The sequence below is a fragment of the Plecotus auritus genome, assembly GCF_963455305.1.
Source record: "Plecotus auritus genome assembly, chromosome: 2".
In the NCBI taxonomy this organism is placed as follows: Eukaryota; Metazoa; Chordata; class Mammalia; order Chiroptera; family Vespertilionidae; genus Plecotus; species Plecotus auritus.
In genome coordinates this window covers 11,834,041-11,852,038 of record NC_137771.1, presented here as the reverse complement: position 1 = coordinate 11,852,038, position 17,998 = coordinate 11,834,041, and the positions used below count along the sequence as shown (strand labels likewise).

At 53.8% G+C, this 17,998-nt stretch overlaps 1 protein-coding gene across 4 annotated transcripts in view; it reads left to right on the top strand.

Annotated features, from left to right (window-relative positions):
* Nucleotides 1-17,998, top strand: part of TMCO4 (transmembrane and coiled-coil domains 4) — a 77,123-nt gene that overhangs the window by 34,381 nt on the left and 24,744 nt on the right. For all 4 annotated transcript variants that reach the window (XM_080658182.1, XM_080658180.1, XM_080658181.1 and 1 more), the window contains 4 exons: nt 649-768; nt 1,295-1,459; nt 2,338-2,474; nt 3,972-4,056. In XM_080658182.1, coding sequence (XP_080514308.1) covers nt 649-768; nt 1,295-1,459; nt 2,338-2,474; nt 3,972-4,056 — 507 coding nt within the window. The remainder of the gene's footprint in view (nt 1-648; nt 769-1,294; nt 1,460-2,337; nt 2,475-3,971; nt 4,057-17,998) is intronic.

Sequence of the window (17,998 nt, the reverse complement as noted above, 5' to 3'; positions counted from 1 at the left end):
GAGAACTGGGCGATCGCTCGGCACGGGTTGGTGTAAGGGCTGCGTTTGAGAAAATGCACCTTATGTAGACGTCCTAAGAAAGGTCTCATTGGACCTACTTGTCACCATTTAGGAGGTTTCCAGACAGGCCTCCTCGGAGACACTTGGGCTTCCTCATGTAAGAGAGCACATGGCTACTCCTCATTTACCAGCATCTCCTGGGGGAGTTTTCCCAAATCATATGTGTCAGCAGCCCCCCACATTCCTGTTCCACTCCTCACATGGGTTGTCACTTTCCACATGGAGAATCTTGGTCCGTTTGATCCACTTTTACTGAAAGGAGTGTGTTGTACCCCTGAAGTTTGTGGGCAGGAAAAATGACATAGAACCAACTGAGTCAAGACAGAGTGGTAGTTTATGAGCCTGGGCCTGAGCTCCAACCCCAGCTCTGCCACTCGGGGGCAGGCCAGCCTCTGGAAGCCTCTTACCTCATCTATAATTGGGGACAATAATGGCACCTACCTTAATGAGTTAAAAAGTGAGACTTGTGTCCAAGGGCAGGGCACATGTCTGGCACTTACTGTGTGAGTTGTGAACACAGAGAGCCACTCTAACACTCCCCGGGACCCCAGGCCACCTCCATTCTCATTTTTGTGTCTGGGTCTTTAGGATACAAGATGAAGAAGCGTGTCGGGGCCATTGAGGAGTTCACATTTCTGCCTCTGACGGAAGGCAGGCAGCTGCACATCACCATCGCCATCACGGGGTGGCTGGCGTCCGGCAAATACCGTGAGGACCAGAGTGAAGTGGACGAGGGTGTAGAGGGGGTAGATGTTGGCTGAGAAGGCCTGCTGTATGGGCCTGACCCTGGCTCTTGCCTGTGTATGTCTTTAGAGGGTGGGTAAGGGAGCCCCATTTTGCAGAGGAGGAAACTGAGGCTCAGAAGAGTAAGGAGACTTCATTCCACATCCATCTACTCATCCATTCATCTGTTATCCATCATCCATTCATACAACTGTCTATCCATTCACCCATCCACCCAACTATCTACACATCCATCCGTCATCTATCCTTCCATCAGTCATTCATCCAACTATCCATGCATTCTAATATCCATCCACCTATATCCATCTATCCACCCGTTCACCCACCCCTCCACCCATCAATAAATCCATCCACTCAACAGTATGTATAGAGTACACACCATGGGCCTCTTGTCCACCCGCAAGGGTGAGTGGTCCCCTGTCTGGGAAAGTGGGGTGGGGCATCCTCTAACACAGACAGGAGAGACCCCACCTACCTGTGTCCTCCCCAGGCACCTTCAGCGCGCCATGGGCTGCCCTGGCACGCAGCTGCGAGCAGTACTGCCTAGCCTGGGAGGCCAAGTACCTGATGGAGCTCGGCAACGCCCTGGAGACCATCCTCAGCGGTCTTGCAAACATAGTGGCCCAGGAGGCCCTGAAGTACACAGTGTTGTCTGGTAAGTCCTCCTGTCTCTACCACCAGCAGCATGCCCCCTGCTCCCAACCCACGCTGGTACCAAACCTTTGCGTACCTGAGGCCCCAGGTGAGCCAGGCACTGTGCTGGCCCATAGGAACATGGAAAGGTTAAGACACTGAATTCCTGTCTGTGAGAAGTGTAGGGTCTTTGTGGGGAGGAGGCAGGTAAAGGGCCAATCCCATTATCACATAATGTATCAGTTGGTTATTGCTGCATAAGAAGCCACCCCAAAATTCAGTGACTTAAAATAACCGTCATTTATCATAATAGCTCCGGAGTCATGAGGCTGCATTTGGCTGATCTTTGCTGGGTCTGCTCATGCATCAGCTGACTGTCCACTGATCTAGCTGGCCTGGGCAGGGGCAACCAGGGCAACTTGGCTCTGTCCCATTTGTCTCTCCTCCTCCTCCTGGGATCAGCAGGCTAACCCACACCAGTGGTGGAGTACATGAGAGGCTGGCCTCCATGCACAAGTCCACTTGAAGTCTCACATCTAGTAGCATCTCATTGGCCAAAGCAAGTCACATGGCTGAGCCCACAGTGGAGGGACAGGGCAGGGGCAGGACACTGCAGAGTTACCAGGCTAAGTGGGAGGGTACCAGGTGGAGGGACAAAGTGGGGTCATCTTTGGAATCTCACATGACAGATGCCTGAACAAAAGGGATCTAGTCCATGTGTCAGAAACGCATGAGCTTCAAGTTTCTTCTTTGCTATTTAGCAGTTTGGCAACACTGGGAGACCTTACAGGTTCCAAGGTAGAGATGCCACATGCACTCACTCAGGCATCCAAAAGCCAGCCAACCCCTTCCCCAAAAGGACCCCCCACTGCCTTCATCACTGACATTTCACCTCCCCAGGCATTACGGCTGCCCTGACCTGGCCGGCCTCACTCCTCTCTGTCGCCAACATCATCGACAACCCCTGGGGGGTCTGTCTCCATCGGTCAGCAGAGGTTGGCAAGCACCTGGCCCAAATCCTGCTCTCCCGGCAGCAGGTACCTGGGAACGGCTGCAGTTGGGGGCCCAGAGGGGAATGAGGGGGCTGACTTGCGCACAGATGTCAGCCCTAAATCCATCTGCGTGGAGGTAGCCCAGTGGCTTTGGGGGAGTGGGTGGTCTTCACTGCTCCTCCAACCCAAGTCACAAAAGTATCCTAGGATAGACCAGTAAGAATTCTAGACTGTGCATCCCTAGCAGGTAAGTATGTGAGGACTGAATAACAGAGGCACCTGTAGGTAAGGACAAAGCCAGGTGTTTCTTCACAGAAGTGTAGAGCTTTCGCCTGCAGCATGGCTCAGTGGTTGAGCATTGACCTATGAACCAGGTAACAGTTCAATTCCCGATCAGGGCACATGCCTAGTATAGGACGTGCAGGAGGCAGCTGGTCAATGATTCTCTCTCATCATTGATGTTTCCATCTCTCTCTCTCCCTCTCCCTTGTTCTCTGAAATCAATAAAAATATATATTTTTTTTTAAAAGAAGAAGTATAGAGCTCCCCTCTGAGCAGATCATCAGTGGTCCAGATACCATGTAATATGTCCCCTGTTACATCCACGTCCCAAACCGTCAGAGGCAGGCAAGTGGAGTGAAGGGCATGCCTGCAAGTCACACCAGTTGCTTCCTTCACACCCCTGGCCGGGTCTCAGCCCTATGGCCGTCCCTCGCCACATGGGAGTTATAAACGTAGTCTGTGGCTGGGAGCTCAGGAAAACTCAGTTCTGTCTCCACGGACATGGGCGGGGGATGGGTGTTGGGAGATGAGTAGCAGCCTCTGCCACCAGGGTCCTGCAGCGCTGGAGTCCTATTTAATGGCTGTCGATGGCAGTAAATGGAGGTGGACACATGTATTGGCGCAAAAACAAGGAACAGGAATAGACCGGTGAGACCGGACTGGGCCTTGGGAGCTCAACTGCTCCAAGCAGAACCTGTGCCCAAATACCCCAGATAACTTCCTTTTTCTTATGTGTTGCCTTTCTACAAGTCCTTTAGTCAGAAAGTTCCTCTTTTTGTCTAACTGTACTCCCTACTCCTATCATATAAGGCCGGTATTTCCTGCCCCACCTGCCTGTCTAGAGAGAGAACAGCTGGCCCTTCCATGTCACTCTGCTTTTTCTCATCGCATCTGAGGTACCTTTCACCTCCTCTCCCCGGCTCCAGAAAGGCCCCACTTCCCTGCAGTCATTTGCCACGAGGTAGATGAGTCCTGTCTCCGGGGGCAGAAGAGATGGCAGCTGGATTATGGTTTGAGATGAAAGGGAATTAACCCAGCCAGGGGCTGCCTGTGGGCCTTGGAGGCAGCCGACTCCGGTGTCAGGTGTGATCCTGTGTGAACGAGGGCCCTCACTCTCCTGATTGAGCCATCGGAGTTCAGGGGGCGGGAGTAGCACATGCATCATTCATCAAGTTCACGGCAGGCACTGAGGAGTGGGCCAGGGCCACCCTCTTCAGAGCTGATGTTTTGCTAGAACCAGCTGTGTCCTTTTCCCCCTAGGGCCGGCGGCCTGTCACTTTGATTGGCTTCAGCCTGGGAGCCAGAGTCATCTACTTCTGCCTGCAAGAGATGGCTCAGGAGAAAGGTGAGTCTGGCTATTGTCACAGGTGAACACCCTCCCCGAGTTTACGCCTAGGCCAGAGGTTTGGGACCTGGAGTCGTGCGTCTGTGAATGTGTTCTCAGCTTTTAGAAATAACAGCTCACAGTTTCAAACCGCTTGAAAATAGACATCATTATTAAGTCCTTTGGCAAATCAGTTATTTTTTTCTGTACATGAATTAAAGTGGATGTGAGTCCTATAGTCATGACATTGGCCTTGGCGTCCTAATGCATGTTCTTGAATGGGCGGAGAAGAAAGGGGACAAAAAGTTCAAAATTGAGCTGTGGGCAGAGCCACGTTCCCTCTGACGCTCAGGGAGGGTCCTGCCTTGCCTCTTCGACTTGCGGGGCTTGCCGGCTCTCCCTGTGTCGCTAGGCGTGTAGGTGCATCGCTCCTCTCTCTGCCTCCATCTTCACATCACCGTCTCCTTCTTCTCCTCTAAGGACGGTGTCTTTGGAGTTAGGGCCCACCAAATCCAGGATGAACTCACCTCGGGATCCTTAACTGATGACATTTGCATAATGTAGTTATATCTGCAAAGACCCCTTTTCCAAATAAGGCCTCATTCACAGGTTCCAGGTAAACATGTTTTCGCTGCAGGTGCCTTTGGGAGTGGCTCGTGCCCTCCAACGGCATACTTTCTGTGCCGAGAGCTGGAAGCTTGAGTGCCACTGCTCGGGCCTGGGCCTCAGGTGGGTGAGGTCTCCAGGGCAGAATGCGGCTTTGGGACAGATCTGTCCACAGAGGCACCGTAGGAGGGGGCTGGGTGACTGCGGTGCAGAGCTTGGGGCACTTGGGAGTGGCCCACTGTTTGTTTGACCCAGACCAACCTCTCTCCTGGTGCAGCGTAGCAGCAGCAGGGCACTAAAGGCCAGAGAAGCGACGGAGACAGGGAGTCCTAGACCTGAGAGCAGAGCCATCGGAGTTCGGGGGGCGGGAGTAGCACACGCATCATTCATCAAGTTCACGGCAGGCACTGAGGAGGGGGCAAGGGCCACCCTCTGCAGAGCTGATGTTTTGCTAGAACCAGCTGTGTCCCCTCCCAGACACCTGTGTCCTTTTCCCCCTAGGGCCGGCGGCCTGTCACTTTGATTGGCTTCAGCCTGGGTGGGTGGGAGCGGGGCTGGAGGTGCACCCAGCATTCTCCCTCGGGACTTCCTGGAACGCCTCCCTGAGCCTCAGCTTCCCACTTATAAAGCAGAGCTGATCATTCCCACAATGCACTTGTTTTGAAGAGCAAGCCAGGTGCCCCATGTATAGTATTTGTGCAAATTGCCAAACCCCTCCTGGACCAAATTCAGCTCAAGGACGCCAGTGCAGCTTCTGCTCTTCAGAGTGTCTGCCACCCTAAGGCCACTCCCCATGGTCAACACCAGCGTACGATCTGATTGCTGACCGTTGCTAGCAAGCCAGGAGGAGTGGGGCTGTCCGCTGTCGGCCGGGACTGAAGCAGCCGGAGGAGGCAGGGCTGACGGGGTTATTTTCAGTATTGGCGTCACCAGGGGGCATGGGAGAGACCCTGGGGCCCAGCAGCACGATTCATCCCTGCTATTTTTATCTTTTGCTAAAATGGACTGGGGATCAGAGCTGATTTCTTGGTTGCAAAGGCAAGGTGGACGTGCCGTCCTTAGCATTCAGTGTGGAAGGGCCACGCCCTGTGTGAGCCCTGCAGTGGGCCTCACCACCTTCTCTATGCCGTTTCGGAGGACCCCGAAGCCCCCTGTAGCTCTCAGCAGCCTCCTTTCCACCTGGTTTTGTCCACATCCGTAAACAATGTCCCATTCCCAGTTTGGGAAACCTGGGACCACCACGCAGAAGGCCCTGGGGAGGCTGAGCTGTTTTCAGCAGGAAAATCCAGCCTGGGGTCGGAGGTCAGGCAATAACCACCGAGGAGGCTGAATCTGGAGCTCTGGTGAAGGTGGGCTTCCATTCCTCCTGAGGAGAGCGTTGTGCCTTCCCTTTCTATATACGCGCTTCCGCTGCCCGGCATCAGCAGAGACAGAGCAAGTCAAAAAGGCATCCCTTGCCTGCCTTTCCTGCTCTACCTGCCATAGATAATCCACCTGGGACCGCATGGCCTGCTGGGAGGAACCCCCTGGTCCCCCCAACGTCTCCCCATCCTTAGCTCTTCATCCCCTCCAGTAAATGGCTTTGTTGAACTGCAGAAATGCCATTGACTCCTACTGCTAACGCCATGTTCCGTCTTCTTGCAGCTTTGTGCAAATAATACCTATATCGCCGCAGTCTCGGGAGAAATGGGGTGACTGTCTCTCACACAGAACACAGTCCTTGCCATGAAAACGTGTGTGGGATATAGAGAGGCAGGATGGGTGTACCAGTCAGCTAGTGCTACAGTGATGCCACATAACAAACCACCCTCAAACACAGATATTTTCATGCCCAGGATCTAGAATAGCCTCTGTTTCTGGCTGTAAGTGGCATAGGCTTGGGCCCAGAATGCAGGCTGGGCTCGGATCTGCTCCACGTGCCTTTGTCCTGGTGAGGTTGAAGGGCAGCAGCCACCAGGGGCATGCTCTTCTGGTTTATCACGAGAGCGCAGAGCCAAGCCAAGCCACACATGCACATTTAGACCTCTGCTCGCGTCGCATTTACTAGCATTCTGTATCAGTTAATTATTACCACAAACAACCTACCACACAGTGGCTCAGAACAGCCATAACTGATTACTTGTCGCAGTCCTACGAATTGATTAGGCAGTTCCTCTCCTCGTCTCACTCAGGCGGTTGCCCTCAGAGCTGGAATGCCTGGGCCATCCATGTTGATCCCACTCACTGTCTGGCCGTGGGCACTGGCAGCTGCCCAGGGCGCCTAAGTCCCTCCCCAGACCTCTCACCCCCAGGAGGCCTGCCTGACTTCCTTATATGGTGTTCTCCAGGCAGCCTTTTAAGATGGCAAGAGTGAAACCTGCAAGGCCTCTGAAGGCCAAGATTCTAGAACGCAGCTCTTCTGCCACATTCTGTTGGTTAAACCAAGTCGCAGGCCTGATCAGATTCCAAGGGACCAAAGGGGAATCGATTCCTCTTCTGGGTGGGAGAAGTGGCAAAGCATTTTTGGCGATTTTGAAAACTTGGCTTTTTAAGGGGGGCAGGGAGAGAGAGAGAAAGAGAAACATTGATGTGAAAGGGTTGCCTCCCGCACACAACCTTCTGGTGTACGAGACGACACTCCAGCCAACTGAGCCACACCAGCCAGGGCTCGGCAGTTTTTAATCTTCCACATGTTCTGCTTGCAAAAGCAAATGATGGCCGAGCCCTGGGTGTAGGGTAGGGTAGTGCACTCCGCCCATAGTGCAGGGGAGTGAATAGTTGCCAGGCAGTAACCCAGACTCCAACGGTAACCCAGACTCCAACGGTAACCCAGACTCCAACGGTAACCCAGACTCCCAACGGTAACCCAGACTCTTAACGGTAACCCAGACTCCAACGGTAACCCAGACTCTAACAGTAACCCAGACTCCAACGGTAACCCAGACTCCAACAGTAACCCAGACTCTAACAGTAACCCAGACTCCAACGGTAACCCAGACTCCAACAGTAACCCAGACTCCAACGGTAACCCAGACTCCAACAGTAACCCAGACTCCCAACGGTGACCCAGACTCCCAACGGTAACCCAGACTCCAACGGTAACCCAGACTCCAACGGTAACCCAGACTCCAACGGTAACCCAGACTCCCAACGGTGACCCAGACTCCCAACGGTAACCCAGACTCTAACGGTAACCCAGACTCCAACGGTAACCCAGACTCCAACGGTGACCCAGACTCCAACGGTGACCCAGACTCCAACGGTAACCCAGACTCCAACGGTAACCCAGACTCCCAACGGTGACCCAGACTCCAACGGTGACCCAGACTCCAACGGTGACCCAGACTCCAACGGTGACCCAGACTCCAACGGTGACCCAGACTCCCAACGGTGACCCAGACTCCCAACGGTGACCCAGACTCCCAACGGTAACCCAGACTCCAACGGTAACCCAGACTCCCAACGGTAACCCAGACTCCCAACGGTAACCCAGACTCCAACGGTAACCCAGACTCTAACGGTAACCCAGACTCTAACAGTAACCCAGACTCCAACGGTAACCCAGACTCTAACGGTAACCCAAACTCTAACAGTAACCCAGACTCCAACGGTAACCCAGACTCTAACAGTAACCCAGACTCTAACCGTAACCCAGACTCCAACAGTAACCCAGACTCTAACAGTAACCCAGACTCCAACAGTAACCCAGACTCTCACAGTAACCCAGACTCATATTGGGGAAAGGAAAGCATGGGCTTTGCTGTCAGCTGAGACCTGGTTCTGAGTCCTGCCTCTGGGTAGCCTGGGTTAGGCAAGGACACAGCCTCCCTGGACATCCATCTCTCCATGTGCAGCAAGAAATTAATGTCACCGCTGGGCAGTGACAAAGACCAGAGAGCAGGAGGTCAGGCAGGCAACCCAGGCTGGTCCTGGTCAACACATCCTCTAACAGCCTTCCGGCTGAGGTCCCTGCAGGTCCAGGGGTGGCTGCAGACTCCCCTTGCTCTCTAAAGCTGCTCCCCCTGCCCCCGGGGGAGGCTCTTGAAAAGTTGTCATTCTCTGTGCTGTCATCGTTTTGCTCCTTTCCTAGTCATCTCTCCCCCAGCCCATGCAGCAGACCATCTGCCAGGCTCCTCATTACCGGGAGCGACGTGCTCTTATTAATAGGACCGATTCTCAATTTAGAGGAGAAAGGCCTGTCTTTGGCTGCAATTAGCATAAATTACATGTTAACTTCAGATCGGTAATGCAGGCCAAATCTTCAGTTCCCCTACGGATCAAGCTGAATCAATTACCATTTTCCATTTGGCTGTGGCAATCGGAAGTGAGGCTGGAAGCTGGTGGAGGGAGGCAGGTGGCCTCTGGGTGGCAGGGCTGCTTAGTGAGACACTGAGGTGTCCCTGCACCTCAGTTTTCGGGGATGGTTCCCAAAGCAGCTGCCTTCCTGCCTCTTTCCTGGTCGCTGCTCCGTCCCCTGCATCTTCACGGCCCACCGGAAAGAACTGGGGCTTTGGTGTTAGGCGGACCTGGATTTGGGGCCTGGCCAGCTGAGGGACCAGGGGGAGGTCATTTAATCTCTCTGAACCTCAGCTTCCTCATCTGAATATGGACTTAGAACACTCGAAGGCTCGTGGGGAGGTTAAAATGAGACGATGAGGATGAAAGTACCTGCCCTGATTTGGGCACACTCAGTAACCGTTTCTTCCTCTAAACTCCTCTGAGGACCTACTGTGCACAGGGAACCCTGCTGAGTGCCATATAGGCCACTTTCCAGCCCCGGGGTTAGACCCTGAACTCCGTGTTGGCGGGATCTGCCTCTGCCCCCTGCCCCCATCTCCCTGGCCCGCGCATTCTAAGTGCTCAGGAAGGTAGAGGAGCTTGACTTTGGGTGAGGGCATCAGACCTGTGCCGATGAGCTCATGAGCCAGCGTCACTGCGTGCCAGGCTGTATGCGAAGCACCTCCAGCAGCATCTCAATATCATAGCAACCCTGGGGGCTGTTCTCCTGGCTTCGCGGATGAGAAACTGCGGCCCCAGGGTATCTTAAGTGCCAGAGCCAGGACTCGACCCCAGGACATTTGGCCCCAGAGCCCTCACTTCTAACCACAAGCTCTACTTTGCAGAAGATCTAGACCTTGAATGATGGGCGGGTTATCCAGTGGAGTAGAGGGAAGGGCGTTGCGGAGGGTTGGTCAGCAGGGCCAAGGCGGGCTTCTCCGGAGTGTCTGGGAGCATTAAGTCTAGTGTCTCTGTAGCCTATGAATGGGGACAGAGGTGGAACGATGGGAAATGGTGAGGGCAGGAGTCTGACTGGTTAGACAGTGTGATGCCTGAATTGAGGAGTAAATGAGTAGTCGTTGGGCGGGTTCTGTGGATGGAGGAGCTGGAGGGAGGTGGGCCCCAGCAGCCTGTAGTCCACCCACGAATGCACACTCACACTCACACACTCAGGTACACATGGCAGCAACTTAGCCAACCCAGGGGCCTCCACCCCCCCACCCCCCACTATTCTCTAGATCAAGTGCAGACTTCCCAGCATGACCTCCAGGCCCCGCTCATGAGCTGCCTTCCAGCATCATCGCCCACCACTCTCCACCTCACACTGGCTCGACTTTCCCATCTCCCCCTGCCTCACCTCACAGCTTGGAGGCTAGAAGTACACCTCGAGTGTGTCAGGCCCTGAGGATACTTGGGTGAGAGCCCCAGCAACTGGTGGTCCCCAGGAGCTTGGCTAAGGGGTCCCCTCCCCACAGAGGCAGCAATGATACCCAGCATGTTACCCACCACAGGACCAGAGCTGAGGCCTGTGCCGCTGAGCTCAGCCTAGCAGGGAGCAGGCCCCGGGCAGATCCCGGCCCAGGCTCTGAGCTCTGTGGATGGCGAGTGGCTCTAGACTGTGCTCAGGGCCCAGAAACAATGACCTCTTGAAAATGCAGAGCTGCCCGCACTGGTCATGGCTATAATAATAGTGATGGCAGGGGTAGCAACAGCTGCCATTGCAAGGGCCCAGCTCTCTGCCTGGATTTGCTCAGGGATTTACGTGCACTTTCTTCAACCCTCCCAACAACCCCATTTTTCAGTTGAGAAGAGTGAGATGGAGGGGAAGGTGGAGTAGCTTGTCTGAGAACTAAGATTTATCCGGAACTCCTATTTATGTTATTCTTGGGGGCCGCTCCTTGTTGGATGTTGTCACTCAACGCAGTATCTCAGATCAGGCCTTCCAAACAGAGAGCTATTCAAAATCAAATTCACTCCATTGGCTCATACTCATTAAGCACCTACTGTGTGCCAGGCGCCATGCTGGGCTGTGAGGAGATGGCTGTGGACAAGCCAGCACGCCCCTCCCCTCACGGAGCTCACTGTGCAGTCTGTTGAAATAATCTGCCATCCCTGAGACGTGAGCTGGGGTCTTGCAGAATGGCTCTGGGGTCGGAAGTGACGTGTGTCAATCGTCTGAGAAGCGCCTGGTACATAGCAGGTGCTCAGTAAAGGGAGCCCTTGCTGTTCTTCCATACCCAGTTCTAGGGCAGCCACCTGGCTGACGTCCTTAACCCGAGGGCCCTGTCCTTGGGTGGAGACCACCATCTCCGCCGCTTCAAGCCCGTAAGTGTTCGGTGTAGGAACCAGGAGTCCCAAGCGTGGTCAGATGTCAGCGAGGCTGCCAGGCTGGCTCTGCTCCTCCCACGTGTCCAGGCAGGTGGTCTGGGTTTGCAGAGGTCCGTCGGGGGCTGGACCTCGCTCGCTGTGTATCATCCTGGAGATGCGCGAGGCAGCGTCGGCGCTCTCTCCATCTGGTCCTCCGTTCTCAGCGCAGCCTTGCCACGTATTCAGATGCTCCCGGGCTGGGTGGGAAGGACTGGCTCCCAGTGGGAATCCCTTGCCTTCTGGATGAGATTGGAATGCTCAGTGTGGCTGAGGAATCGTCTCTTCAGACAGAAAGAGCCTGCTTGCTTCATTCTGTCATCATCTTGCCAGCTGTCACTGGGCACTTACTTTGTGTCAGGCACAGCTAGATACTTTACATGCCTTATGGATTTAATCCTCGCAATAACCCTAGGAGGTTGTCACTGTCCCCATTTTACACCTGAGGAAACGGAGGCTTACAGAGATACAGTCACCGGCCCGTGGTTACAGGACTTGTCACAGTGACGCTGGGATTTGGGTCCACAATGGCTGACTCAGGCTCTCATTAGGGACTTGACCTCTAACCCTATGGCCAGGAGAATTCTCTGCATTTTCCACCTGAGGCTCAGTGTGAGGCACAGTGATGTGCCAAGGGGTCCGTTGGGGTTTTGTGGTTGCAGGTCCTGAGATTTCCATCAACGGTCCTTCCTTCAGCCACACCCAGAGCTCCTCTCTGCCCAGCCAGGACCACGGGGGGTTCAGGGCCTCTCCTGTCTGCCTAGGTCCAGGCATCCCGTGCCTTTTACCTATCCTCCCCGTCCAGGATGCTCTCCCCTCCCCCGACCCGCAGCAGGGAGCCAGTTCAGACCCGCCCTTCGACATAGGGCTCAAAAATTCCCTCCTGCGTGCTCCACGTGGAAGGAAGACTCAGATTCGGAAGCATTTTGGTTTGGTTTGGATTGTTTTCTGTGTGTGTGTTTTTTAAATATATTTTTATTGATTTCAGAGAGGAAGGGAGAGGGAGAGAGAGAGAGAAACATCAATGATGAGAGAATCATTGACTGGCTGCCTCCTGCATGCCCCCCACTGGGGATTGAGCCTACAACCCAGGCATGTGCCCTTGACCAGAATTGAACCAGGGACCTTTCAGTCCTCAGGCCGATGCTCTGTCCACTGAGCCAAACCAGCCAGGGCTTGGAAGCGTTTTGAAAAGAACAGTTGTTTCTTGCTAAAAAGTGTAAACTGGTTAGACTTCAGAAGGCCTGGCTTGCCACATTACACACACACACACACACACACGCACATACGTGTGCACACACGCACCCCAGGTTCTTAAAGGGAAAACACGCTCACGATGACAGAGTTTCCGTCAGTCCGATCTTGATGGAATAGCAGCTGTTTTCCCCTGAGGTTCTTTCTCACGGAGCCACGCAGGACACGCAGGGTGTTCAGACAGCAGCTTCCCGAAACACCAGGGACAGAGGGTCAGAGTGGTTCTCATCAGGGAGGCTTTGGGGAAATGCCGTTCACTTTGGGACCCTGTTATTTTTGCTTTGCCTCTGAGGGTCAAGTGTGAGTTTGGGGTTGGTGTCCATGTTGGTCCCGACGGGATGGAACGTCTGTGTTTACGCCCAGCGTTGACTGTTTTACTCACTTCGTTCCTCACGATGTCCTCAGAGGCAGGTATTATTCGTCCGTGTCAGAGGTGTAGACGAGAGGACTGAGACTCTGTGCCGAAGGGACGTGCCCAAAGTCAGAGCCGGAAGATGGCAGAGCTGGGATTCCCACCCAGCGCCTAAGTCTGGGTCATTCTCCCTCGACCTGCTGACGCCTGCCCCCTCCCTCACTCTTGACCCAGCTGTCTGTCTCCCCCACTCCCACTGTGTCATGGGCACCTGCTTCCAGATGTCTCGCCCCTCCCTGAGGGTGCTTGGCTTCAGGATAGGCACTGTCTTTTTGGTTCGCCTCCGGCCCAGGCCCCGGGCACGTAGGAGACACCCAAGACATGTTAGGAGTTCATTCATTAACGAGGGACATGTTAGGAGTTCATTCATTAACGAGGGACATGAGAGCAGCCGTGACGTGTGCTGTGACTGCTGGCTGCAGAAGCTAATGCCAAGGCCTTCAGGTGAAAGGCTTGTGCTACCTCAGCAACGTGGAGCCCACAGCCTCCCGAGACCTGGGCCAGCTGGTTGGCCTATTGCCCAACCTTCTAGCGACCCAGGACACTGGGGCCACCCCACTTCCGGACTGCCCAGCAGGCATGATCAGCCAGCACACGCACACCCGTGCAATGATCCTGCCCACTCAAAACCAAGACTAAAGCACACCTGTCACGTGTGTGCGTTTGGACAGGGCATGAACGTAGCCAGAACGCCCAGAGATGAGCAGGCACTTCTGACAATGGTCCACCTGCCAGCCAACAGGGTGGGTGTGCTTTGGGAGCGACTGACCCTCTGACCGAGGGTATTTCTGGCCCCAGCAGGTGGCAAGGGCAGGGGTGGCAGAGCCTGATGCCAAGAAGAGCCACTCTCCAAGTCTCACGGAGAGACCCCGGGCCCCAGATCACAGTGGACTGCTCATTTCTCTATGCATTTGCTTGACAAAGGCTTCAAAAATTAACTAGCTGGGAAGTGAGCTCAATTCAAACGGACTCGTGGTTGCTGGCTGGGCCAGGAAATGGCCACATGAACCAAGAAATCGGTTCTTCCTCGGCTGACGTATGCATCTGCTCTCCTCTTCATTCCCAAAGGATTTGGAGGGAGTGAACTAGAGGCATTGCACATTGTCTCTGCCCGAGGCCCCATCCACCCAGTCGGAGAGACATCCCGAGATGAGTTGGCTTGCCTGTAAGTGTATCCACTCAGCAAATAAAACCTGTGGGGCTGCTGAACCCTGGGCACTGGCGCCCATTAATTAGGTCAGTCCTGGCTCCCCCACCCCTTCTCCACCTGTAAGCTGCCTCCATTGAATCACTCCCCCCTGTGTCTTCAAGATGCACAGGCCCGTGGCAATCAGCTGAAAGTAGGGAGCTGAATGAAGAAACACGGGACCTGGGATCTAGACGCCTGAGTTCAAGTCCAGGTTCTGCAAGTTACTGTCTGGGTGCCCGTAGGCAGGTCACGTCTCCTCTGTGGCTCAGGTTCGTTAGTAAAAGGGGACACTGATGCCTCTCGCGAGTGTCCTGGGGCTTGAATGCTCATTGAACACTTATCATGGTGCACCAGGCACTAAGCTACACTAAGCATTTTGCATACTTTCCCTCCTTTGATGTTCTAAGAGCCCTACGATGTAGGGATTGATATTCCTGTTTTACCAATGAAGAGGTTGAGGGTAGGGATGGTGTCCATTTCCTTCCCCCGTGTCTCCAGGACCTGGTAAGGGACTTGGCACAATGATGTACGTGTGGGGGACCGCGTAGCTGGCCCATCCATATGGTGGAAGTGACAGCACCGTGCTTGGCTCATGGGAGACCCTCCTTAAACGAGGGCTCCTTTCTTCCTCTCTCCGTTACTGTATCCAGAGGATTTATCCGAGGCTGTGACACCGCGTCTCAGCTCGCTAAACACAGGACCGTCTTTAGTCAACCATGCTCCAGGGAGGAAGGAGTTAGCAGAATTTAGCATTCATTTGCTGCTTTCATCTACATGAATGGGGTGTTTCCAAGAAGCTTGGCCAGGGATTATGCCAACTGCCTTTGAGGGCATTTGCTTCCTCTTGGGGATGCAGACGCCCTTGATGTGGGCCAGGGAGGTCGCTGGCACCCTGACGGAGCACTGCGGGCTACATACAGTACCCGAGTGACCAGCATGTCCCCAGGTCTGGTCCTAGGCTTTTCAAAAACATGAGTTTATCCATTTTGCACCCAGAGCTGATCAGAGCCCCATTATGCAAATTCACAAACTGAATGCTGATTCTTTTAGGTCCACCCATAATCGCCACGCGGCAGATGGAGCAGATGTCCCATGCTCGCTGCCCACGTGCCTGGGGACACAGTGCGTGCCAGAGTTTTGGTGGCGAGCACAGGGAGGCAGAGGGAATGGTGTCCAGGGACATTTCTCTTCCTGATGACCATCCCAGACCCCTGGACAGACCCCTCTCCTGTGACCATGCTGTCTCCTTCCCTCCTGGCCTGCCCCTCATTCAGAATTGTGCAGAAGCAAGTCCTGGGCCTGAGACTCGGTCCATAATAACTGAAGAATCTGGATGTCTGTAGAGAAGGAGCATTCCTGGGGGGGTTCAAACCGGGAAGGAAACCCTCAAGTCTCATTAATCTACGTGTTAATTAACCATCGCAGTTCCCGGAGTTCTGTAATGGACACTGGAGTTGCCCTTCCTTGCTTCTGGGAGGTCCATGAGCATCAAGCCTGCTTAGCCGGCTTGTCCAAACTGTTCTGTTAGAAAATTGCCAGGCCTGTTGTGCAGAAGAGAAGATGGAAACGCTCCTGCCTGGGGGTCAGTGCATAGACCACGCTTCGTGTTTTAATGTCAGGGCCTCAGTTTGGGGGGCCCTGTCCCTGCCACCCCAGGACAGGATGTCCCTGTGTAAACTCTGACCTTTTAAGTCTATAGTATATTCTTTATTATTCATGCTTTCCTCTGTCTTTTGTTCACTCATTTATTCACACCTCCATTTATTTATTCATTCATTCATCCCATCCATCCCATCCATCCATTCATTCATTCATACAAAGCCACATCTCCTTCCTCAAAGGATTGGCAGGACTTCTCAGGAAATACAGCCACGAAAGCAACCACTTGTGGATACATATAAAACATCACAACCAGAAAAAAGACAAATCTGAATGGGACACATAAACCAGGTGAGAGGCTCAGATACAGGGGAGCAGGGCCTGGATCTGAATTTCAGCTCCACTACTTACAAGCTGAACAAACAAGCGCATGCCTCAGTCTCCACACCTGTGAAATGGGTCTAGCGATATTTCTTCAGAGGACGATTAAGAGGATTAAGTGGGATAGTATATGTAAAGCACTTAGCAGAATGGCTGACTCATTGCAGGCACTTAGTAACCACTATTTTTGTCCCTGTTAGGATTATTAAGGTATTTTATCCTGTGATTACCCCGTTGCTGTAATTGGGCTGTGAATTTAGCTAGTAGCTTCCTAGCAATCAAAGCAAAACAGAAGGCCTATGAGGGCACAGGGAGGTGCCAGCTGCATAGGTAGCGTTTCAACCTGACTTTCTCTGCCGGAGAGTTGAACCCTCTTTAGGAGCTGAGCGCTCAGGTTCAGGCTGACTCAGCCACCAGAGCCTCAGACATCTCTGCCTTTGGCTGGACAGCAAGGTCAGGGCTGGGCTTGCAGACCTGGAACAGGGAGGGGAATGTCCTGGTGGGGAAGAATCTCTCCAAGAAGCTGCCTGGTTGTCAGGAGGCTTGAAGCAGGGGCTTCCTCGGAAACTGAGCTTAGAGATCGTGGTCTCTTCAGCTTTGGGGAGCACTTGGGGAGACTATGAATTAGGCTGCACAGGTCCCAAGTTGCATTTTCATTTGGGTGATTTTACATTTTGGAATTCAGCTGTTGCTAGAGATTGAGGCTTCATTGGACTCGTTGAACCTGGGTCACAGGCTCAGAGAGCAATGGGAAGTGGGAGTAGTCCATCTGCCACATTGCCCTGCAGAAATTCGTGGAGAATGGCTGCTCATCTCCAACATAAGGAACCGTCATTCCAACGGGGGAGGAAGCTGATGTTTATTGAGAACCTACTATGTGCCGGAGAGGGACAACCTCCATCTTGATCTTCTTCCCAGGCACGGTGGAAGGTGTGGGCCTTGTTACACCTGGAAGCAGGTGTTAGATTTTCCACTTCTATAGGTGGAGAATCAGAAGCCCAGAGAGGTGAGGTGACTTGTCCAAGGGCCTGCATCACAAGGACCTAGACCAGGGGTGGGCAAACTTTTTGACTCGAGGGCCACAGTGGGTTCTTAAACTGGACCAGAGGGCTGGAACAAAAGCATGGATGGAGTGTTTGTGTGAACTAATATAAATTCAAAGTAAAGGAGTGGAGGGGAGAGCAAGAGAACTGGATAGAACAGCCAGATCCGGCCCGCGGGCCGTAGTTTGCCCAAGGCTGGCCTAGACTCTAAGCCAGCCATGGGCAAACTACGGCCCATGGGCCAGATCCGGCCCGTTCGGCTGTTCTATCCGGCCCGCGGAGCCGAAAAAGCGGAGGGTTCTCTTGCTCTCCCCTCCGCTCCTTTACTTTGAATTTATATTAGTTCACACAAACACTCCATCCATGCTTTTGTTCCGGCCCTCCGGTCCAGTTTAAGAACCCATTATGGCCCTCGAATCAAAAAGTTTGCCCACCCCTGCTCTAAGCCTTTCCTCCAGATGGCTGGGGAGGCTTTGGGGGGCCGGGGGAGTGGTAGGCCTTGAAGAACTAGTAGCCTTGAGAGGCTGTGAGGGAGGCAGGAGGCCCTGGAGCCCAGGCTTGGCGAGAGCAAAGACCCAGAGGCAGGAAGGTAAATGGTCGGAATGCAGGCCACCTGAGCCAAGGTTTCTGCTAGGAAGTTGGGAGAAGGGGGGTTGAGGGGATGAACAGGGTTCTCTGAATGTGGGGCCTCGATCAGTCACACAAAAAGCAGAGACAGACGCAGGCTCTGACTTGAGTCTTCAGTTTTAACTTCCACTTGATATATTTATTTATCCATTAGCAGCCGACTTCTGCTGAGCACCTACTATGTGCCAGGACCTGTGCAGAGCACAGAGGGGGCAGAGGTCAGCCAGGTTT